Below are 25,452 nucleotides of genomic sequence, written 5' to 3'. Positions count from 1 at the left end.
TTGAGGGTATTTTAGTCAAAATATATATTTTTTTCTATGAGTTAGTATTTTCTGAAGGGGTGTGCAAACAAAAAATTGCGCGGATTGCCCTTCATATGGACTTGTCTTTAATTTTTGCCTCTCAAATCGGGGGTCTTTAAATTTTGCCTTTACTTCTCATTTAATGAAAATTTGTGGGTCAAAGTACCCTTATTCGCGCGTCTACAAAATCAGAGATTCGGTTCGAACCCCAGCAGAGTTAAATATATATATATATATATATATATATATATATATATATATATATATATATATATATATATATTCGCAAGGCAGGATTTTCATAAAAACTATGTCTATTCGGGGTGAAGTTCTGTAGTATGCCGGACAAGGGGTAACTTAATAGAAAGTATGTCTTAAGGATAGTTCTGTAGGATAACGTAATTTCTACAGAATTATGCCTTAAGGCTTAACTTTACCCGAATAGGCATAGTTTACTATGTAATCTTTTCTTGTGATTTTTTTTTTTTTGGACTCTGCTGGGGTTCGAACCCAAAATGTCAGGGTATTTTCGGCCACCTTTTTAGCCAAAGGGTAAAAGTTAAAGACCAGTAATTTGAGGGGCAAAAATTAAAGGCCACTCCGAAATAAGGACATTCCTGCGAATTGCCCGTGTACAAAAGGCTAAGTGGATACTATTTTGAACCGGAGAGAGCATATGACTTGGAAGGCTTAAAATTTTTATGTGAAACCCAACTTCTGAGAGTATCTTAAAATAAATGAACGCTGGTACCGTAGAGTTACGTTGAAGGGATATCAATTGAGAAACTTTTGTCCGTGGATTATCCATTTATCCTAAAGTTCAAACTGGCCTGGTGACTTCTTTCTGTTTTTAAGATTACTCAGAACTATGTACTCTTTCCAAATATAGAATCTCGTTCGTTAATTTGGTCGCTTCTGTAGGAAGTTTCATCATTACAACCAAAAGCTAATCTTAAATTTAAATTTGAAAAGTAGCACTAGAATAAGAAGGAATTTCTTAATTAATAAAGGATTGATGTGGGACGGATAGGATCCCTCCATCTTAATCAGATGTCTCAGGTTCGAGCTCTAGATTATAAAAAAAATCCCCTTAGCACTTTTTCCCTTAAATGGGCCTCACACTATGCAAATCCAATCCTTTTCCAATGCGGTTATTGAATGCCGGGTGGAAAAAAAATACTTAATTAATACAGAAATTCAACAAAATTGATTCCATGTGAAGATTATTTATCTGTTACGTATTTAATAGTTTTATAACATTTTTAATACAATACGTGTATTTTAACATGTTGTATCAGGTAATTTATATTTTCCATGTCAATAGTTTTATTAAAGGTTATTTACATTTATCTAGAATTCTAGGTGATGGATGGTGCAAAAGAGTTTCATCTTTTATGGAAGATGCTAGAGGGTCAGGTTGTGGGCAATGCACTTAACCTTTGGAAAATGTCGAGCTTATAATACTTAAATGTCCTGGTTAAGATTAATTTTGGAACATGACAGGATAATTAGTGCCAAAATTAGAGGGCTGTTTTAGGTACAGAAAACCAAATTAGCTTTGGTTTACCGTGATTCTAGTTTTGATTTGTTAACAAATGAACTATTTGGATTGCATATTAGGTGGGGAGTGGTTAAAATCTCTAAATCTAATCCATCCACTATATAAATATAACTGTCTACCGCACATGGAAAGTACCTGTGGCTGTGTATAAAGATATTGAAACTCATGAATAATGTGTAAGGGGTCATTTATATAGCAATGGTTTCTATAATCCTCCTAAAAAATACGTAAGTTTTGTGTGATTCCATTGAAAATGTTGTTAAATTATAAGCTACAATTTTTTAATAAAAATAAATTAGGCATGCAGTTATTGAAATTATTAATTTACCTCTAGCGTCTAGATGACTTGCGTCCTAACAGTACTAAAGAAAATATTAGAGTGGGTATATTCAAAGCGTTAAACTGAAATAATAAGTAAAATTTAGTTACTTTAATGCAACTCAATAAATTTATTGACTTTACTATGAAAGATATTGGATTTTTAGCATAAATCGGGACCCGGAACTTTTTTAATCCAAAAAATAACTTTTGGAACTAAACTAACCCTTTAAAAAAAAAACCAAACTAGGCTTCACGCACATAATCTATGTGAGAAGGGACCTTTAATCTGTGCGTGAAAGAGGGTATCTTTTTTTTTTTTTTTTTTTAAGCTATCAAAATCACGATTTTTCCATACTTTGGGCAAAAATTAGTCATGTTTTAAAACCCCGAAATATCAATACTTTCTATAGAACTTAATATATTGTTTTTGCGTACAACAACGTCGGCTCATTACATCAAGTATACCTAAATGTTTAGATCGTCGTTTTAGGGGTTGTAAAGTGCCCCGAATTAAGTTTTGTTTACTTGGAAACTTGTCATCTTTGTTCTTTGGAAATCAAACTCAAAATTAAGCTTTTTTCCATACTTTGACCGAAAATTAGTCACGTTTTAAAACACCGGAATATAAATATTTTATATAGAACTTCATATTTTTTTGAGCGTAAAATAATGTCGGCTCATTACATCAAGTATACATATATGTTTGGATCGTCGTTTTAGGGGTTGTAAAGTGCCTCGAAGTAAGTTTGGAAACTTGTCATCTTTAAGTTTTTTTCCGTACTTTGACCGAAGATTAGTCACGTTTCAAAACGTCGAAATATAAATATTTTATATAGAACTTAATATTTTTTTTAGCGTACAATAATATCGGCTCATTACATCAAGTATACATATGCCTTTTCACTCACGTAAATAAAAAAGGACAGGAACATAGGTAGAAAACTAGTTGTAAATTGTTGAAACTTTAAATGGTCATAACTTTGTGCTCGGATGTCCGATTTACGCTATTTTTTTTTTTGAACTAGGGTATTCGGCGGTTTGGCCGAGCCGATTTTCCAAAAAACGCCCGTTATCCTATTCAATTTGAATTTTGCCCCAAATTTGTGCAAAATTTGCATTCTTCTTTAGTAAAAATCTAATGATAAAAAATCTATTTTGAGATGCTAATCCCGTAGTAATGATGTTTTGAATTTCAATTTCGAGATTCGAAATTCAATTTATGAAAACGAGTTAGCTAGCATTAGTGAACATTATAAAAAATAAAAAGTGTTTACTTTGTTGCTTTCACCAATTTGGCTTGGTAGTTTAGCCTCTCTTTTTTACTTACTTCTTTTTTATGCCAACAACATGGGATCAAACCGTGGTGGGAGCATTGAATGAGATATATTATACCTTGATTGAACATCTCGTATTTGATGAATTATTTTTTAATATAATATTTTTATTTCAAAACACTTAAATTAAAACCCTATAAAATATGACACTTAGATCTAAAGATGACAAGTTTCCAAGCAAACAAAACTTACTTCGGGGTACTTTATAACCCCTAAAACGACGATCCAAACGTTTAGGTATACTTGATGTGATGAGCCGACGTTATTGTACGCATAAATATATAAATTAATTTCTATATAAAATATTGATATTTTGTGGTTTTGAAACATGACTAATCTTTGCCCAAAGTATGGAAAAAACGTGATTTTGATAGCTTAAAAAAAGAAAAAAAAAAAAAAAGGTACCCTCTTTCACGCACAGATTCTGTACGTGAATCCTAATTTGTTTTTGTTTTTTTTAAAGGGTTAGTTTAGTTCCAAAAATTATTTTTGGGTTAAAAAAGTTCTAGGCTCCAAAAATCGAGGATTTGGCGTGATGGGTGTTCCCAAAAGTTCCAGATAAGTGAAAAGGATTTTATTTTCCGGACATAATTGAGGTTTTGGCTTCCTTGGGTGCAAAGAATTATATTCCTAGCAGGGATTAAAATGCACAAGTGGAGGACCAATACTAAAAACTAAAAAGTAGTAGCAAAACTTGTCCCAAATCATGAAGATTTTGCTTTCTGGTTTGTTACAAATGTTATACATTAGTTATGATATTTTTCACAAGATATCAATGAAAGATAACATCAGATGCTTTTGTAAACCAAAAATTGAAGGATCATTTTCTTCTATTCCAATTATTAATGCGAATTGGATAAAGTTTAGTTACTTTAACATGACAAAGAATATTTTGTCTCTACTTCTATGGCTAATAAAGTCTAACAACCATACTTGAAATTAACCAAAGTTCCTTAGCTAGCTGCTTTTGTTCCATTCAAACTGAAACATAAAAATCTAATTAAGACCTAGGCTCAGCATGTAATCATAGTCAATACATTGGCGTATTCCACACTATGTTGTGCCTTGGGAAAAGAGTTGTTCTGCAAAAATTGGAGTTAAGTTATCTTCCAGAAGAACGTATAACTTACAATTTAAAAAAGACAAAAATGGCCTTCAAATTAAAAGAGCGAGAGAGTGATGGAAAATCTTAGTCTATACGTTGTTTGTGAGTCGACAAGTACATATCAATATAGCAAAAAGTATTGTCTCGCTTCTATTCTTTGACAAGCAACTAACAGTTTATGTTTTTTTACGACTATTGAACAATAACTTTTGTTTTAAAATGGCAAAAATCTTAAACTATGCAGGTGTTGGGTCAAAATATCAAATGCAGTAGTTACTCAGTCACTTCAAAATAATATGTGCTCTATTTGATAAGTAGTTCGTCTTCTCGTTTTTAATTCATTTTCAATTAATGTTTGCTAATCCTATGTGTTAACTCTCAAGTAGATTCCCACTTTTTTCTGAAAAGAATATACAAGAGATCTAGTTCTGTAGAATTTGGCATTTAATTGCAAGTACCAAGTAAGACATAGGAAATTTTTAGAGTTTAAATTGCATGAGAACGAACGATTTTATGCTCATTAAAGACAAACAATACTTCTTTGGATTATCAAGAGTAATTTCATATAAAAAATATTCATACAATTATCAGGCCACTTATAAGGTAATTAACATATCAATCTCTATAATAAAAATATTTATTAATAATCTGGTAAAATGACAAATAACCTAGTATCACAAGCTAAATAACATTAATAATAATGTAACAAATCTTTACGCTTTTAAGCATGTTAATCTAGATTTTAAAAAACTATTTGATAAAATCGTAGAATTTATCATTAATATTAATTCTGAGTAGTACGTACTACTTAGTAGGGATTTAGTAACTCAGTTAGTTGGCTACCTGAACTTTCATCTTGTTGGTAAAGATTCGGATCCCAACGTTGTAATCCCCTTCCCCTACCCCACTCCTATGTAATAAAATAAAATAAAAGTTTTTTTTTTTTAAAAAAAAAAAAACCTAGTACTTCTAGGTAAAACTGTCTCTCAGACCACTTTTACTCTGCTTCCTTAACCTTTTTGAGTACCAAACGGCTCACACTTTTCGCAAATATTTCCACAATAATAAAATATGATTGAACTATTAAATGTATAAAAAATAAGTCTTAGACCCCGATAGCGTGTAATGTTCCTTAAAGTTGTGTTGCCACAAGCCTAAAACAAACTATATTACCACTACACGGAGTTGCATGTGATGCCTTATGGAAATTTCGCATTTATAAAGTATAGTAGAGATGCTACGTGTATAAGAAAACAAGTTTTAGATATTGGTAATTTGTCTTACAGCCAGTGTTTTAAAAGACAATTTCAGGACTCGCCTCGGGGCTCGCCCCGGGGCGGGGCACTGGCAAAACGTCTCGGGGCTCACGTGCGGGGCTTAGTTCCTGTGAGACTTACGCCCTAAGCGCCCGACTGTACGCCCTAAACACTCCTAACGCCCAACGCTCGGGGCTCGCCTAACAGTTCTTACACAAATCATATATTAAATTCTTTAATTATAATCGTTGACCCTCATAATTCTTTAACAAATGAAAGATGCTTAATAGTTTTTCATCTATAGAAATAAGAAGATTAGGTGTAACTCAAATAACAAGTCGTAATATTGCATATTTACTATTTGAGAACATCGTGAGGGTGAATATCACTTAATATTTCTTTTAAAACTACATAGCCGAATTGTACATTTCACTTATCTTTGGTCTTTTGTCCTATGTATCAAAATTGTCATATTTTATTATTTCTCTATTTGAAAGTAATTTTTTTTTATTCATGAAGGAGTTACATTTTAATTATAGTACTGATAAAGCTTTATTGATTGTTTGCTTATAGGGAGATAAAATAGATAGTTTGATAGTAATATTGTTTCAAGAAATTGTGACTTTTCATTGTTTGAAAGTTAAGAAGTTAGAGTTAATTTGCATTTCATAATAGCTTTTATTTCATTGTATTGTTTATACTTGTAAAGTTATGTTATATATAAATACAAATTGTAAGTGGTGTATAATCGATTGCTTTAATTAGTATTTTGTGATCAGGATCAAACACATCTAATATATATATATATATATATAATATTATTTTTTCATTTATTTACAGTTTTCTTTTATTTTTTATGTAATTTTACCTATTTAAAAATATTTATTGTAATTATATTATTTTATGAAATATTAAAAATTAAATACCCATGGGGCTTACGCCCCGTGCCTCGGGGCTTACGCCTCGTCGAGGCATATGTAAAACGCCCCGCCTTACGCCCCCGCCTCTTAAAACAGTGCTTATAGCCATGCAAACTAGGCGCAAAACAAACAATATAAATAGTTGACTTGCTGCAGCCTACAAGCACGAAGGAAAAGTGTCAAAAATACCCTCAACGTTTATTTATTAGCTAATTTTGTCCTCCGTTACAAGTTGGAGCTATTTATACCCTGCCGTTATCAAAGTTAACAAAAAGGGAAAAGGATAAAAAGTATCCCTCTACTTTGTTTTAATGGCTAAAAATATCTTCCGAACTAATTTTAGGTCATTTATGCTCCTGCCATTATGAAAGTTAACAAATATACCCTTCATTTGACGGAAATTCCCAAATTGATTCAAATAACCGATTTCATTAAAAAAAAAACTCATTCTCCTATTTCATCTGCTCCGACCCACTCCTAAAATAACTCATTCTTTCTTCTCTCTCATATTTTCTCCTCCAGCTATCAAGGACTTGATTCCATCAATTATAACCAGAAGGAAGATTAAGAAATGGTTTTTGAAACAAGAAAACATTTTAATTAAATTTCATCTTTGTCGAACATCTATAATTTATAGACCTGTTATTCATTAATTAAATAGAAATTCTGTTCAAGCTCTTCCCTTAGAAAGGAAAACAAAGAAAGACGAAAACAACTGACAGTCATTTTGGAAACAACCGGTACATACCTTTAAATAGTTAATACTGCAGAGCAACCAGCTAAGCAGATTAATAGAGCACTAACTTATCACTAACCTATGACCTGAAGTAATGGCTAAAAGAGTTGACCCCATTACCTAACTAATTTCAACATAATTAGGACTCCTAAGTTGACTTAACTGAAACATAAAAATGGTAACTCCTAAAACATGACACTAACTTTTGAATCATTCAACGGCTAAAGAGAAAGTAAGTCCCCATCGACGAGCTTGATAGCTAGAGGAGAAAATATGAGAGAGAAGGAAGAATGAGTTATTTTATGAGTGGATCGGGGCGGGTAAAATAGGATAATAAGTTTTATGAAATCGGGTTATCTGAATCAATTTGGGGATTTCCGTCAAATGAAGGGTATATTTGTTAACTTTCATAATGGCAAGGGCATAAATGACCCAAAATTAGTTCGGAAGATATTTTTAGCCATTAAAACAAAGTAGAAGGATATTTTTGACCCTTTTCCCTAACAAAATATCCCTCAATTTAACGGATTCCCCCAAATCAACCTAAATTCCCCAATTCACTGAAAATTACCCAATTTCCTTTTTAATCCGACCCAAACTACTTCCTAAAATAACTCATTCTTACTTACCAAATTCTGCTAAGTCCTAATAGGAAACGAAGGTCAATTTTGGTTTGATTACAACGAGATTTTGCGTTTCTATTTTACCAGTTTGACTAGTCACACGCTTCGGGTCCTTTCCGATTTGAACGAGAAGCAATTGTTCTTCACCGAGATCAATTTTTCACAAATAAAATACAAACACAATTTTTTGGAAACCCGGCTTTACTTTTTAACAAGACAATATAAACCAGATTTAAAAAATAAATAAAAAATCAAGCAATAAAAACATTTGATAAACTGAAAATTAACTATTAACTTTTTTTTTTCTTGTTAAGTATAAAAAAACTTGTTTAATGTTTTTGCCAAAACTTAGATAAATGTATAAGTTATGAAGACTATGAAGAAGAAAAGGAAATAGTAGCCTCACTTGAAACAAAGATGAAGAAGAAGAGAGAAGAGAGAAGGAAGAATGGGTTATTTTAGGAGGTGGGTTGGGTCGGGTTAAAAGGGAAATCGGGTAATTTTAAGTGAAATTGGGGAATTTAGGCTGATTTGGGGGAATTCGTTAAATTGAGGGATATTTTTATTAACTTTCATAACGGTAGGGGTATGAACAACCTCAACTTGTAACAGAGGATAAAAACTAGCTGATAAATGAAAGTAGAGGGATACTTTTGACCCTTTTCCCATTAAGTAATGATATCTAGCTTTGTGGGCAATGAGTCGTATTAGAAAGGGAAAAGGATACTATACGACCATCCGAAATTTATTTGGCCCATGTTTGGGCTTAATGCCGCGAGTTGACCCTTCAGCCCAAATTATTGCGAAGCGCTAGCGCAACAGCCCATTCATTACAAAAAGATCAACAAGTCGCCACTAAAGGTCGGCGAAAAAAAAATTCATATTTAGCCTGAAAAAAATATCCCAAAACATGTACAATATGTGTATAATTAGTAAGTATACGTTGATTGGGCCTTCAAAAAATATCTCAAAACATGTATAATTAGTAAGTATACGTTGATTATACATTTATTAAACAAAAATTATACAACGATGATACATTTTTAAACACTTGCTTTAGGGATACATATTTTATACAACAATGATACAGTTCCTATGTATGTATGATACATTTTCTATACAACAATGATACAGTTTCTATATATATGCCCAAATTAATTGAAAAAGGGCCATGAAATGGAATTATTTTAAAAAGGCTAAAATTGTCTTTTAAGCTTCTTGGGTCATCCGGTTGTCAATAGTTTGGGCCGGATGGCCATTTTGTCCTTTTCCCTATTAGAAACTGGAAAATAAAATTCTATTAAAAGATATTTATAATCCATGAGTTAGCTAGGCAACTTTCGTCGATCATTTCTAATTGAGTTAATAGCCTGTTTGGCCAAGCTTCTAAAATCAGCTTATTTTAAAAAGTGTTTTTTTTCAAAAGTACTTTTGGCTAAAAACAGTTTGTGTTTGGCCAATTAATTTAAAAAGTAGTTTTGAGTAGCAATTAGTGTTTGGCCAAGCTTTTAAAAAGTGATTCTAAGTGTATTTTTCTCAAAAGCTATTTTTTTTTAGCTTCTGAAAAACTGTTTCTGCTACTCCTCAAAAACACTTATTTTCTCCAAAAAGCTTGGCCAAACACGTCACTTTTTTAAAATAAGCACTCATTAAAAAATAAGTACTTTTGAGAGAAATATAAGCTTGGCCAAACAAACTATTAATAGCTTAAACCCCTCCCCCTCCTAAATTATTCATGTTTTATCAATTTAATAGTTAAATTATGAGGCTTGCTACCCCTTTGAGCTATAACATTTTCTGTCTAAACCCCCTGCAATGCAAGTTGCATGGAGAGTAACTCCACTCACTTTATAGTGTGTTGGAGCCAGAATATAAGCCCAAATTAGCATTCATGTGGCATTTTACATTATTTTATTTTTCTTATTTTCTTATTCTTCATTTCTTCTTCAAATATCCACACCTTTTGCAAATAACTTCTAATTGAAACCCATAACCTTAAATAATAGTAACATAAATAAAATAATAAGAACAAAATTAATCTAGTTATGTTACGAATGAATTTTATCATAATAATAAACTCAACTAGAAAACATAACTTTAAAAAAATAGTAATACTAATAAATTAACAAAAAAAATCCGAAAATATACATCAAAACGTAAAACAACTTTTTTCTTTTTTGTTCTTTCTTATTGGATAATCTAATAACTCCAAATCCAATTTAAAACTCATATTTCTAAAATAACAGTAAAATACAAAATTTAATCAATAATAGTAAACCAAATTGCAAATTAGAACCAGCTTTACTCAATAATAATAAACTTAATTGAAAAGTTCGAATATTAAAACATATTAAAAGAGTGATGTCACTCTCCATACCACTTGTCACTGCAGGAGGATAACAATAACACCCAGGGGCGGATTTAGCTAATTATATGGGGTTCGCGGGAACCCCGTGTATTTGTGCGGATTCTGTATTTGTATTGAAAAATCCAGCAAATACATAAAACTAGGACTTGGGAACCTAATAACAAAGTGTGTTGTTGGTCTAGTGGCAAAAAATAACTCTTAAAGCTTTGCTTCCTTTGGTCAAGGGTTCGAATTCCTTGATCACCTGTAGTAGGTCTTTGTTTTGCCTCTTTATTTTTTAAATTTGAAATGAGTTGGAACTCACAAGCATCAAATCCTGGATCCGCCCTGATAACACCCTATAGTTTAAATATTATACAAACAAAACATGAATAATTTAGGAGAATTTTGAGGTGCTAACTCTTTCTAATTTGAGAAATAAGTACTCCCTCCGACCATATTACTTGGGCATAATACTAAAAACATATGTCCCAAATACTTGTTCATTTATAAAACCAAAAAAAAATTAATTAAATCTTTTCCATCTTACTCTTAGTATTAAATGTTCTTGAAAATAGTCAATATTGATTAGAATGTATTTGTTAGAGAGAGATAGGGGTAAGATAGTAAAATACATCTTTTATTTATGATTTCCTAAGATAGTAGATCTTTGTTTTGCCTCTTTATTTTTTAAATTTGAAATGAGTTGGAACTCACAAGCATCAAATCCTGGATCTGCCTGATAACACCCTATAGTTTAAATATTATACAAACAAAACATGAATAATTTAGGAGAATTTTGAGGTGCTAACTCTTTCTAATTTGAGAAATAAGTACTCCCTCCGTCCCATATTATTTGGGCATATTACTAAAAACATATGTCCCAAATACTTGTTCATTTATAAAACCAAAAAAAAATTAATTAAATCTTTTCCATCTTACTCTTATTATTAAATGTTCTTGAAAATAGTCAATATTGATTAGAATGTATTTGTTAGAGAGAGATAGGGGTAAGATAGTAAAATACATCTTTTATTTATGATTTCCTAAGGGGCGTGCAAAAGGAAAAGTGACCGAGTAATATGAGACGAGGGAGTAATTCACTTAATTATTAAGTCTAACTAAGAAATCAAGTTTTATAAGTTGGAAATCTGATATGATACGAAGTTCTTGGATCCTTAATTAGGCGGTTCATGTGAAGTTGCCTATTAATTAACACATGAATTAACAAGGGAAAAGTAATTAAGATCGCTTCATATGCTTGTCAAGAACTCGAATGATCGCTAGATGGTTTTTAATTTGATCCCGAATACAAGGATTCATATTCTTTTGGGAAATTTACACATATGTACAGGTAGGGTGTACACCGAAAATCGGAAAATCAAAACAAACCAAATCAAAAATAGAATCAAATTGAGAAAAAAACTAAATACTTTTTGGTTTGGTTTTGATTTTTAATTTTGCAAACCGATAAAATTTTGTTTATTTTACGGTACATATCAGCCTTTTGCACTCTTAATTCGTAATTTAGGTTGTATACGGTAAAAATCGGGGTCTGCGTTCCCGACCCAACGATCAATTGCCCGAACGAAAAGCGAGGGGCAGTAAATAATAGAGCTCGACTAACCGGATAGGAACATTTCTGGCTCATGCATTCGAACCCAGCATTTCCCGAAGGATGTGTGTCCAGTTGATGATAGTGCGAGAAATCTGGTCCGTTGCGGATTTCACTCCACAAGGCACGCCAAGCAGCTGTCAAGCCCGAGATTTTGGGGATCCTTATCCTTGATTGATTTAGTTACCATGTTGAATGTAAATTCTTGTACTATAAATAGGGGGGAGTAAATCCTCATAAGGCATCTGTTTTTCACCATCTTCTACACGCTCATACTAAAACAACTTGTTCTCAAGATTCTATAAAACATAAAAGAGATAAGGATTCCCACAGATTGGTTCGAGTAGCTCAGGCTCCGGTCCGAGCCATTCATTGCAATCAACACTTAGGCTATCTTATACCTTTCTACTTGCAATCTTAATTTCGTTACTGTTATTTTTCTGTTCTATAAATGAATCAAACCGCATATCCTTTAAACCACGTACAAATTCAATTGTTACCTTTTTAAGGGGTAAACAGTTTGGCGCCCACTGTGGGGCTAAGGATAATAGTGGTGATTTGTTGCAACTCGACTTTCACTTGTTCTTTTGTCTTTTTTCTTGATTTCAGGTTAACTTCGACATGTCGAATGCAAACAACGTGAATAATGACAACCACGACGATAACCCCAACAATGGGATATCGTTGAACATCATGCCACTGAGTGATCCGGTCAAAGATCTCCTGCTGATGCGAGTGTCGCCAACTCAAATGTAGCCGTTCATGATAGTGGAGATACGCCCGTCAATAGGGGAACTGCTCGTAGGGCAAACAGAGACGCGGGAGAGGAGATTAACTTATGGGTGATTTATGATTTATTGCATGGACAACATATAACTATGCTGCAACAACAAGAGGCCATATCCCAACTCCAAAAGAACAACAACGGGGTCAAGGTAGCGAGCCAAACCGAGTAACAACACCGACCAGGAGAGAAGTGGAGATAAGCAGTGACCATGGACGGCCTGTGCCCAACGAACCGTCCGAACTGATAATGATGCTCGAGGCGCTGTCTAAATGGATTGACTCCAACGAAAATAAGGTGGAGGATTATAATTCCCGAGTGGATCAAATTTCGGGGGCACCTCCAATTCTGACCAGGCCAGAAACTAAGTATATTGTTCGGAGGCCTTTCCCGCCAAGTGCGGCTCCGAAGTTGATCCCGAAGAGATTTAAAATGACAGATATTCCTAAATATGACGGAACAATGGATCCACAAGAACATATAACCACTTACACATGCGCCATAACAGGCAATGATCTGGAGGATGATGAAATCGAATCGGTGATGTTGAAAAAGTTCGGTGAGACATTGACTAAGCGAGCCATGCAATGGTATTGCATGCTGCCCCAGTACTCTATTCCATCATTCGAGCTGCTCACAGGCGCCTTCGTGAAGGCTCATGCCGGGGCCCGGAAAGTGAAGGCTAGAAAGGCCGACATATTCAAAATCTGCCAACAAGACGACGAACGGCTCAGAGAGTTCGTTACAAGGTTCCAGAGGGAAAGAATTTTGCTGCCCCCGGTTCTTGATGAGTGGGCGGCTCAAGCTTTCGCAAAGGGACTTAACCCCCGGAGCTCCAACGCTTCCCTCAAGCTGAAAGAGAACCTATTGGAGTTCAGAGCTATTACTTGGGCGGATGTCCATAACAGGTATGAATCCAAGATACGGGTGGAGGATGATCAGCTTGGGCTTCCATCAGGTCCAATTAATCGGATAAAAAATTTGGACAGACTGAAGAGGATGTTAGAAACGAAATTTCAACCATCAAGGGATAGATATCATCCATACTCTCAACCCGGAAGGTCTACCTTCAGATCAAATAAGGGAAGAAGTGGTCCTGGCCCCAATACAGCGAGAAGTGAAAGACGAAGCGATCGTTGTTCGGGAAGTAGGGGTTTACAGTTCAGAAACAGATCTGTTGGGAGGTCCGACACCGGTGAAAATCTGAGGTTATCCGAATATAACTTCAATGTCGACTCGGTAGGCATGGTAGTTGCGATTGGTCATATTGAAGGCGTGAGATGGCCAAGGCCTCTGCGAACCGACCCCTCGCAATGGGATCCAAACCTGATATGTGAATACCATGGTATTCATAAGCACCAGACCGACGATTGTAAAAGGGCTAAGGAATGAAGTGGCACGACTTCTAAAGAATGGTCATCTCCGAGAATTCCTGAGTGAACGAGCAAAAAATCATTTCAAAAACAGGGAAACCAGCAAGAGGACCGAACCAGAGGAACCCCAGCATGTGATCAACATGATCATCAGTGGGGTAGAAGTACCCCAAGGCCTGATGATGAAAAAGATGAAGTTCTCAATACCTCGAGAGAAGAGGACCAGGGACTATGTACCAGATGGATTTATATCCTTCAGCGACAAAGACGTGGAGGGCATCATTCAACCACACAATCATGCTTTGGTTATTTCTGTCCTTATAAATAAAACTCATTTCAAAGGTATTTTGATCTATCCAGGTAGTTCAACCAACATTATCCGATGGAAAGTAGTGAAACAGCTAGGACTGCGACACCAGATCATACCAACGACTCGAGTCCTCAACGGGTTTAATATGGCTTGCGAAACTACCAAAGGAGAAATCACTCTACCAGTAAATGCTGCCGGCATTGTTCAGTACATAAAGTTTTATGTCATTGATGGAGAGATGAGATACAATGCCTTGCTCGGAAGTCCCTGGTTACACATCATGAGGGCGGTACCCTCGACCTTGCACCAGATGCTGAAATTCCCAACCCTGGAGGGAGTGAAAAACATCCATGGAGAGCAACCAGCAGCAAAATAAATGTTCGCGGTTGAAGAAGCGGTTCAAACACTAAAGATAACCATTCCCGAGGACATGCACAAATATAAAAATGCCAAATAGAAATCACAGGACGCTGATCTGGCCAGATCCGAAGGGGAAGCAAAGACATATATGGAAGAGGATGATTTCAGTGTTCCCAGGTCATTTCTACTACCTGATGACTCGGATGCAACAAAGTCGGCGGTGAAAGAGCTTGAACAAGTCATTATGTTCGTCCATTTACCGGAAAGAAAGGAATACTTGGGCACGGGATTAACCTCGAAGCTCAGGAGTAAATTAATCAAATTTATTCAAGCTAATGCCGATTGTTTTGCATGGTCCCACCTAGATATGATAGGTATTCTTCCCGAGGTCACCACACATCGGCTGAGTCTTGATAAGAAGTTCACCCCAGTAAGCAAAAGCGGAGTCGCATAGCCGAGGTAAAACATAAATTCGTCAAGGAGGAGGTAACAAAGTTATTGAAAATAGGATCCATCCGGGAGGTTAAATACCTGGATTGGTTAGCTAACGTAGTGGTTGTACCTAAAAAGGGTAACAAATTTAGAATATGTGTGGACTACAAAGATTTGAACAAAGCATGCCCAAAGGATTCCTTTCCTTTGCCTAACATCGATCGCATGATCGATGCGACAGCTGGCCATGCAATACTAAGCTTTCTTGACGCTTACTCCGCGTACAACCAGATTCGGATGAACCCAAAAGATCAGGAAAAGACTTTTTTCATAACCAAGTACGGAACTTACTGCTATAACATAATGCCTTTCGATTTAAAAAATGTCGTTGCTACCTACCAACGCCTAGTTAACAAAATGTTCGAAAAATAAATAGGTAAAACAATGGAAGTCTATATTGATGGTATGCTAGTTAAGTCTTTGGAAACAGAGGACCATTTGAAGAATTTGTAGGAGACCTTCGACATACTACGCAAATACAACATGAAGCTGAACCTGGAGAAGTGCACCTTCGGAGTAGGTTCGCGTAAGTTCCTAGGTTTTATGGTGTCAAATCGAGGAATTGAAATCAACCCGGATAAGATCAAGTCCGTTGAGGATATCCGGGTAGTCGAGAATGTAAAAGGTGTGCAGAGGTTGACCGGAAGGATTGCGGCCTTGAGCAGATTCATTTCTCGGTCTTAGGATAAAAGCCACCGATTTTTCTCATTGCTTAAAAAGAAAAATGACTTCGTATGGACATCGGAGTGTCAGATTGCCCTTGAAGAATTGAAAAGTATTTATCGATCCCGCCTCTATTGCATACCTTGAAGGTAGACGAAAAACTGTACTTGTATTTGGCGGTGTCTGAAGTCGCGGTAAGCGGAGTTCTAGTCCGAGAAGAAGAAGGTACGAAATTTTCGATTTATTATGTTAGTAGAACTTTGAGGGATGCGGAGAAACTCTACTCCCACCTAGAAAAATTGGCCGTAGCTTTATTGAGTGCATCTAGAAAGTTAAAGCCTTACTTTCAATGTCATCCTATATGCGTAGTAACGACATATCCATTAAAAAAATTTATGCACAAACCAGAATTATTCGGTAAGTTGGCAAAATGGGCAGTCGAAGTCAGCGGGTATGACATCGAATATAAGCCCCGAACGGCTATAAAGTCTAAGATTTGGCAGACTTCGTAGCGAATTTTAGCCTTGCAATGGTACTCGAGGTAGAGAAAGAACATCTTTTAACCTCGGATAAAACCTTATGGATCTGGACCTCTAAACGGACGGACCTTCTAACGTGAAAGAGACTGGGCTTGGGATTATACTTAAAGCCCCTGTGGGGGATATCATCCGGAAGTCTATAAGAACTTTAAAATTGACTAATAATGAAGCCGAGTATGAGGCTGTGATTGCAGGTTTAGAATTAGCCAGGAGTTTAGGGGCAGAGATCATCGAAGCAAAATGTGATTCGCTCTTAGTCGTCAATAAAGTAAATGGGGTTTTTGATGTGAAAGATGATAGGATGCGAAAATAATTGGAGAAGATATAGGTGGTTTTACACCGATTCAAAGAATGTACTGCATGTGCCGAGGGAACAAAATACCGAGGCAGATGCATTGGCAAATCTGGGTTCTTCGGTAGGAATGGAAGAATTCAACTCAGGTATGGTGGTCCAATTAATGAACTCTACCATTGAAAGCAGCCACGCTGAAGTCAACGTGGCAAGTTTAACTTGGGACTGGCGAAATAAATACATAGACTACTTGGCGGAGGGAAAATTACTAGCGGATCCTATGGAGTCATGAGCTCTTAGGACTAAGGCGGCAAGATATAAATTAATCGATGGGAAATTATACCGATGTTCATTTTACGATCCTTTAGCCAGGTGTCTGGGGCCCGGAGAGACGGATTACACAATGCGCGAGGTCCACGAAGGAACCTGTGGTAATCATTCTGGAGATGAGTTATTAGTTTGAAAGTTGATTCGAGCCGGTTACTACTGGATCATATGGAAGAAGACACGAAGAATTTTGTTCGGAAATGTGATCGATGCCAAAGGCACGCCCCAATGATCCATCTGCCAGGGGAATTTCTCCATCCGATATTGTCCCCATAGCCGTTCATGAAATGGGAAATGGACATCATCGGCCTTTTACTTTGGGCACCAGGTAAGGCTCGTTTCATTTTGTTTATGACTGACTATTTTTCTAAATGGGTTGAAGCGCAGGCCATCGAAAAGGTATGGGAAAAGGAGGTTTTCAACTTCATATGGGATCACATCATTTGGTTGTTAGGTATCCCGATTGAGATCACATGTAGCAATGGTCGACAATTCATAGGTAACAAGGTCAATAATTTCCTCGAGGGCTTGAAGATCAAGAATATAATGTCCATTCCGTATCATTCGAGTGCGAACGGGTAGGGAGAATCAACAAACAAGACTATTATTCAAAACTTGAGGAAACAGTTGGATTAATCCAAAGGCAGGGGGAAAGAAATCTTGCCGGACGTACTCTGGGCTTACAGAACAACCTCAAAGTCGAGCACTGGTGAGTCACCATTTTCCTGGGTACATGGACCGGACACGCTGATCCCAATTGAAGTCGGGGAGCTGAGCCTTTGATTCCAATACACCATAGAGGATTCAAATGAAGAGGCTATGGCAGTAAAACTCGACTTAATGGAGGAACTACGCGAAACCACATTAGTCCATTTGGCAGCACAAAAGCAACAAATGGGTAGGTATTACAACCAAAGAACCAACCTTCGGTACTTCCAGATTGGGGACTTGGTCCTTCAAAAAGTCACATTACACACAAAGAACCCTAATGAGGGGAAACTTGGTCCGAACTGGGAAGGGCCGTACAAAGTAACCGATGTAACCGACAAAGGTTCGTACCAACTCGAGTCAGAGGATGGCCAGCAGCTGCCAAATAATTGGAGTGTAGCACACTTGAAAAGATACTATTGCTAAAGTACGACCCGTATCCTCTTCGTGAATTTTTTAACTTACCTATTTTGGTCCCTACAGGAACAAAGCCCGAATGAAGTCAAGAAGATTAGAGTTAGGCGTGAAAACATGTGTTGCACTCTTTTTCCCTTAGCTCGATTTTGTCCAGAAGTTGGTTTTTCGGCAAGGTTTTTAACGAGGCAACAAAGTAAAGCGTGTTACTTTAGTGGAAAAGTCTAGCCAAGTGCTAGGACCGGGGACTGCTAGGTATCAATGATAGTGTTTCTCTTCTCATACTTCAATCACAAACACTAGGGGACCATCATATTATACAATCCCAATGAGGCCAAACCAATTGTATCGTGTAAGCCCAATGAGGCCAAATCAATTATTATTTCTTTGAAAATTCCTGCATTAGTATTTTTTGTAAGGGAAAAACGACTGAATGAGTCATGCCCGGGTAGTTAATTTTGTTATGACAAAATCGGATGCCCCTCGGCATTTGAACCATACAAGTTTGTGAAATGAGAAGAACACTTCGGTTTAAACTTTGCACATGTTACTATTTCGCAATATATCCACTTTATATTTGTAAGTCCGTTGTACTCCTAAGTTTGTAAACAACCCTGAACCAGGGACTATGAACTAGAGACTTCCGTTGAACAATCATCAGACAAAATAAGGGTTCGACTCAAACAAATTCTAAGCGAGTCGAGCTCGACTCATTCACAAAGGCTTTAAAAAGTCTCAAGTAGACTTAGCCTAAAGTAAAAGACTCAAGTCTAAAAGGTTGGAAATACCAACCCAAATGCCCGAAGCAATTTGGAGACGTCCGAATTCACGAGCATAAAATATACAAAAGTCGCCAACCCTCGGTGCAAAACTCGTTTGTTTTCAAAAGGTAATTCACCTCAAACAAACGAACTTGTGCAAATATCACTCAAAGTCGAGCCCGAGTCTATATCTGAATAAGTTAGGACTGGGACTAGTCACCTTTGTGAGAGAGAGAGAAAGGGAGTCTGGACCAGGTTTAAAAAAAAGTTAAGCTAGAGTGAAAAGAAAGGACTATGTGTTATTAATCTGTACCTGGAAAAATACTTAACCAGAAAGTAAAACAAATTTCAGAAATGAAAAAACAGAAGAATAGTATCTGGAAAAATCAGTAGGAATAAAATCGAGCCCACTGAATACACAGTGTGTCTTTAAGGAAATTATTCCCCTCAATGTACCCGAGGTTGTGAAATATATCCTTCCAGGATAGAACGATTTACTCACCGTAGTAGCGGTACTGCGAACTTTGGTGGCAACGAACCACTCGAAGGCTGTAAAATCACACGAGAATTTTTATGAAATGCAGAAGAAGAAGATAGAAGATTTCAAAAATTTCGTAAGGAAAAAATCTGAGGACAATCGAAATTTATAGCCATTGACGCATTGGTTCTGAAAAGGTTTGTAACCTTTCAGAAAGGCCATGTAATAATGGGCAGGAAATTTAAAACAATCCGGGAAAGAGAAGTGGTTCAGAAGCGTGGATTCGGGTCACTAACAGGGTCAGAATTTGGATAATTAATTAAATAAATTTGGTCAAAAAAGATTCTCAATCAATCAAATCCAAAGCCAGAGCCGAGCGAGTGACGACGACGGCGACTCGAGGCTTACCTTCCTCTTAACCATTTAACAACTAGAAGGAATGCTTCTATATTTAAGTACAAGGACTTTTCTTTCCACTACCTATGTGGGAGAAACGCTTCTTCCATAAAGCAAAAGGTAACAATTCATTTTCCCTCCATTTCCTGTTTAACCAATCATTAAAACCCAACGATCCTCTACATGATTGGGGAATGGCTATAAGATAAAGGAATGCACGTACAAGTGTATGATTTACAAGTAAAGATTAATTGCATCGGGATAAGTAGGTTTCCCTTTGAACTTTCTATAGTGAACTTATATCGGATATACTCGGTCAATCGATAGATGTGATATCTTTGAACCGTCGAGCTTTGTTGTATACCTAGACAACATAAGTCACATAATTAACCCTTAACCGTCTATGGGTCTCACGGTTGTGTTCGTTTCAGCCGTGAACACTTTCATGAGTGCATAGAGAATGGGCTTTTCCTATCATTCTCCTTAAAGCGGCTTACACTTTACACTCACATACGTGATTTCCAAACGTGCAATCCTATAGATACACTATCTTATCATTTCTTGCCAAACTTAGAAAACATTAAAAAAACTTTAATGCTTTATTAACTGATTAAAAATCCTTAATGTTTTATCCTTGTTTCTGAACATTGTTTTCATCACAAGAATGGGTTGAGTTATTTGACAATATTGAACCGTCTTTCATAACTTTGTTTGATCTCTTTGAACCTAGCTCTTGGGGTCTCCAGTCTACTAGGTAGAGTTACCACTGTGATGACTTATCCTAGGCCTTAACCCCATTCCCTTTGATGATCTTTCAACTGCCTCTCTAGACAGGCCTTTTGTAAGTGGATTCGATACGTTATCTTTTGACTTTACGTACTCAATAGTGATAACACCACTAGAGAGTAGTTGCCTAATGGTATTGTGTCTCCGTCGTTTATGACGAGAATTTCCATTATACATAACGCTCCCTGCCCTACCTATTGCCGCTTGGCTATCACAATGTATACGTATAGGTGCCAAAGGTTTGGGCCAAAATGGAATATCTTCCAAAAAATTCCGGAGCCATTCAGTTTCTTCACCGGCCTTGTCTAAAACTATAAATTCAGATTAAATTATAGAGCGGGTGATGCAGGTCTGTTTGAATGATTTCCAAGACACTGCTCCTCCACCAATGGTGAAAACATATCCACTTGTGGATTTAACTTCAGATGATCCGGTGATCGAATTTGCATCACTATATCCCTAAATTACAGCGGGATATTTATTATAGTGCAAGGCGTAGTTTTGGGTGTGTTCTAAATACCCCAAAACTTGTTTCATTGCCATCCAATGAGTTTGATTGAGATTACTTGTGAACCGACTCACCTTACTAATAGCACATGTTATATCCGATCGTGTACAATTCATGATATATATCAAACTTCCCAAAACTCGTGCATAGTCCAATTGTGAATCACTTTCACCTTCATTCTTTTGAAGTGCAAAACTTACATCAATTGGAGTCTTTGCAACATTGAAATTCAAATATTTGAACTTGTCAAGTACCCTTTCAATATAATGAGACTGTGATAATGCTAGACCTTGTGGAGCTTTATGGATCCTAATACATACGATCTGATCCACAACTCCTAAGTCTTTCATGTCAAATTTTCTAGCAAGCATAATCTTAGTAGCATTTACGTCGGCAATATCTCTACTCATTATTAACATGTCATCAACATATAGACAAACAATGACTTCATTATTTGGAGTGTTTTTAATGTAAACACATTTGTCGCACTCATTGATCTTAAATCCATTTGCCAACATTGTTAGGTCAAATTTTGCATGCCATTGTTTGGGTGCTTGTTTATTTTATAAAGCGACTTAACAAGTTTGCACACTTTCTTCTCTTTACCAGGAACCACGAAACCTTCAAGTTATTCCATGTAAATTTCTTCCTCCAAGTCTCCATTTAAGAAAGCTGTCTGATATAACCTGTGAATCCACCAAACAGTCTAAGGGACCAGGTCCCTGTACTGCTTTCACAGATAAAAACAGAAAGTGAATAAGGCAAGATATTTACATGAAAAATTCCTTGCTTAAGGGATAGAAAACCAAAACCCACCGGAGTGAGATTTCCAACTTCACTAAATTGAGCAACGTTTCAGATTACAAGCTTTTGCAACCTAGGAATTAAACTCTTAATCCCTTCCCCTTACAATAACTCTATTGTAATCTCACCCTTGACTAACTCTAGCCAAGCACCAAACTGATCCAACTAACTATAGCTGAATCCCAACCTCATTGTGACTAACTATAGCCAAGTGTTTACAACAAAAGCTTGATCAAACAAATACCTACAAAGGATCTTCTTAAAGAAGTGTAGTTTTACAGTTTAAAGGTCATAAAGACACATAACTAAGCAACTCTAAGATTCAATATCGTCCATTGTGAGATCTGGTCCTTGATCTTGTCTTAGCTTTGTTCTTCAAAAGCACCAAGTAAACTTGTGGCGGTTGCACTTGTAAAGAATTAGACTTATTGATTTTCAAGTGTTAGGTTAACAATTTCATCATGTTGTTTAAATAGTGACCCAAGGAGAGCATGTGACCCTATATAAAAATGTTGCACTGATGTTCTGCTTTATGGCATGTATGCAGCTGTGCTGCTGTGGTACTGCCTGTCGGAACAGTACACACAGCTTTACAGCTGTCATGAACGTACAGCCCAGGGGACCTGATCAAGGACTTGGTCCTTGGCACGTTTGTCAAATCATCAAAACTACAATATGTCATAACTCATCAATTTCCCCCTTTTTGATAATGACAAATTTGTAATTGATGTTCCTATTAAGAACCAGGTTTCTCTTTATAAGCAGCCGTAAGTTAACGTTTTACATCTTTCATCAATGCATGGAGACCAGCTTCCCCCTGTGGATTAGAGCCCCAATCATTTATGTTGACATTCATATCCTTTAGCAGCTAGGACCAGGTTCCCCTTGTCGATTTGGCCCTTTAGACAACATGTGACATTTGTACTTTGTCACTTAGCCACAAGAAAGAGTATGTTAATAACATAGTATTAGCCAAATAAGATTAGCACAACCATTCCTCAATTATCAATAATCACATATACATCAATTCATCAAATTTACTTCCCCCTTATGGCATAATTGAAAGAGAATTAAGATTAGCACACGCCTAAAGAATTTCAGAAACATTAACTCAAGTCATATAGGAAACTTACAGTGAACAACCACAAAAACAACCAGAAAGAAATGAAGGAACAACGTATGCACAAAACAAAGAATTTGCCATTAAGAAGTAGCAGTCAAGAAAAGCATAATTATACAAAATAAAGTTGCCTTTGTGCCAAAGTCATCATTACAGGCCACAAAAAAAGTTCACAAAAAGAGTATAGGACTGGGATTTAAAAAGGATTCAACAGGAGTAAAATCATGGTTTCACGGTTTTGAAAATTTTGAGGAACATGTCCACCCTGGCATCTGTAGCTCTGTGGTTATCCAAGATCTGTTCCTGTAGTTTGTCAATCTTCTTTTGCAGATTCGCATTGTTTTTCCTCAGCTTAGAGACCTCTGATGTTTGTACCTTGCTAGGACCAGGTCCTCCAGCTTTCAACTTAGAAACTTTAGCTTTCAACAAGGCATTTTCAACCTACAGTCTCTCTACCTCAGCCAAGGTCTTCTGATTAACCTCAATAAGACTAGAGATAGTTGAAGTAGATCCAACTCCCTTTTTTGTTTCACAAAACCACACTCCTCTAGTGTGCCCGAGGAAAATATCTGTTTTTTAGTCCCTTTGGTGACTTTTCCAGTGACAATTTTGAAGTGCTCAAACACCTTTGTCAAGGAGAAACCATAGGGGAGACCATGATTTCCATATTTCACATTTACCACTTTCATCATGTGTTCAATCATGATGGAGGGTAGACTGACCAAGTGTCCTCTATTATCCAATACCTCCATCATGTACAGGTCCTTCTGAGATGTAATACACCTTTTCTCAGTCCTGGGTAGTATCACCTTGTTGACCAACTCAAATAGGAGCTGATATTGTGATTTCTTTTGCTTCTTATACAGAGTATTAGTGGTTACTTATTTCTCAGTCTTGACTATAAAGCTTTTGAAGTCATCAGAGGCCTTAACATCCTTGTCATTTCCCAATCTTTTCATTCCCTCAGTGGGGACACCTAGAGCCTTTCCCAGTTGGACTTCATCTAAGGTGAAGTCCACCTTGCCAACCCTGCACGCTAGAGTATATTCATCTGTGTACTGCAGATTTACAAAGAAATTAGCTACCTCATTCTCATGGACATAAATAGGCCCTTAAAGTAGATGATCCCATTATTGAGTACTCAAGATTTGCACGAGTTCATGCAGTCCTTGGTGTCCAACTACTTCAGGGTGAAACACTCTACCAGGCAGCACCTTTTGCCCCCTCAGAGTTTCAACTCTCAATTTTTATTTATTTTTCATAAGTCCCGCCTGACTGGAAAGACTAGGTCCCCTCTTAACATCTACCTTTCTCTTTTTAGCTGAGCCTGTTCCTTCAATTTCATTGCTCTTCCTTTTGCTTCAGGACTTAGGAATTTTCAGAAAAAAGTTAACTTTACTAGCATCTTCCTTAGAACTTCATTTCACCTTTTTTTTAGAGCTTGTTTTTCCAGGGAAGCCTCCTCTTCTTCCTCTTCCTGAAGCTCATCCACATTCACCACTACCTCTTTGTCCTTTGACTGACTTAATTCAGCAGTTTTCATTAATTTCTTTTCTTCTTTGTACTCTTCTCTTTATCAGACTGGAGAGTAGATGTAGGTGGCGTTTGAGTTCTGAGTCTGACAGAGAGAGGATTCTTACTAAGTTGGGAGGAAGTTTTCTTCTTGGCAACATGCTTAGTGTTGGTAGCTTTTCCCTTCCTAGACAGTTTTGAGGAACCAAGTTCCTCTCTTGGAACTCCTTCCAAGAGCATAGTAATGGGGGATAGGGGCAGAGGATTCCCACATTCTTCCTCAGTACCAGGTCCATTCCTCACATCCTCTTTTTTATCACAATTTTCTTGTTCTACTTCTTTTTTCTGACATTTCCTCTTCAGTCTCACCAGGTATCTCTTGTGCTTCCATACATACTTTCTCAGATTCCTCTTCACCAACTTCTTTCTCAGCAATATCACTCACAACACTTTGTATCAAGACATTGAGGTTATCTACAATATTTCCTAATCCAACATCCATATCTTCACTTACCATTTTGACAGTGTTACCACCGACATTGATAGCACTATCATCTGTATTTTTACTAACTTCATCTACAAGATCACCCTCATTTGTTTCAAAGTCAGAAATACCCTTTATAGATTCATTTTAAGAGTCTAAAATGACATTTCTACTAGACAAATTCACCCTTTTTTTACAACTACCAGTCATAGCATCCATATCAAAAGCACTTACTACTTTTTCAGTACTGGTGAAGGGACTAGGATTACCTGATATTTGGGGGTGTTCTTCTGCAACCCTTTCTTCAGTTGTATGTGTCACCTCAGCGGACCCGATAACTTTAACGCCTCTGTCTTGACTCGATACCTCTATCTAATCATCATTTTCAAATGCTTCTTGCCTGAGACTGAAGAGTTGGGAGGTAGTAACAGATTTAGCGCTGATTTTAGAGTCGGTTTTTTTTTTTAGAAAAAGAGGGATTTGTAGATTCAAGGACAAAATC

The 25,452-nt window shown here is 36.5% G+C and overlaps 1 protein-coding gene across 1 annotated transcript; it reads left to right on the top strand.

The window, feature by feature from the left end:
* The first annotated feature begins 13,055 nt into the window (after positions 1–13,055).
* Positions 13,056–14,682, top strand: LOC132630640 (uncharacterized). The gene is made up of 2 exons (XM_060346201.1): positions 13,056–13,831; positions 14,091–14,682. Exons 1-2 carry the CDS (start codon positions 13,056–13,058, stop codon positions 14,680–14,682), a joined length of 1,368 nt encoding a protein of 455 aa, XP_060202184.1.
* The last annotated feature ends 10,770 nt before the right edge of the window (positions 14,683–25,452 follow it).

The sequence above is a fragment of the Lycium barbarum genome, chromosome 3 (genome assembly GCF_019175385.1).
Source record: "Lycium barbarum isolate Lr01 chromosome 3, ASM1917538v2, whole genome shotgun sequence".
NCBI lineage: Eukaryota > Viridiplantae > Streptophyta > Magnoliopsida > Solanales > Solanaceae > Lycium > Lycium barbarum.
This window is presented reverse-complemented; position numbering and strand designations above follow the sequence as displayed.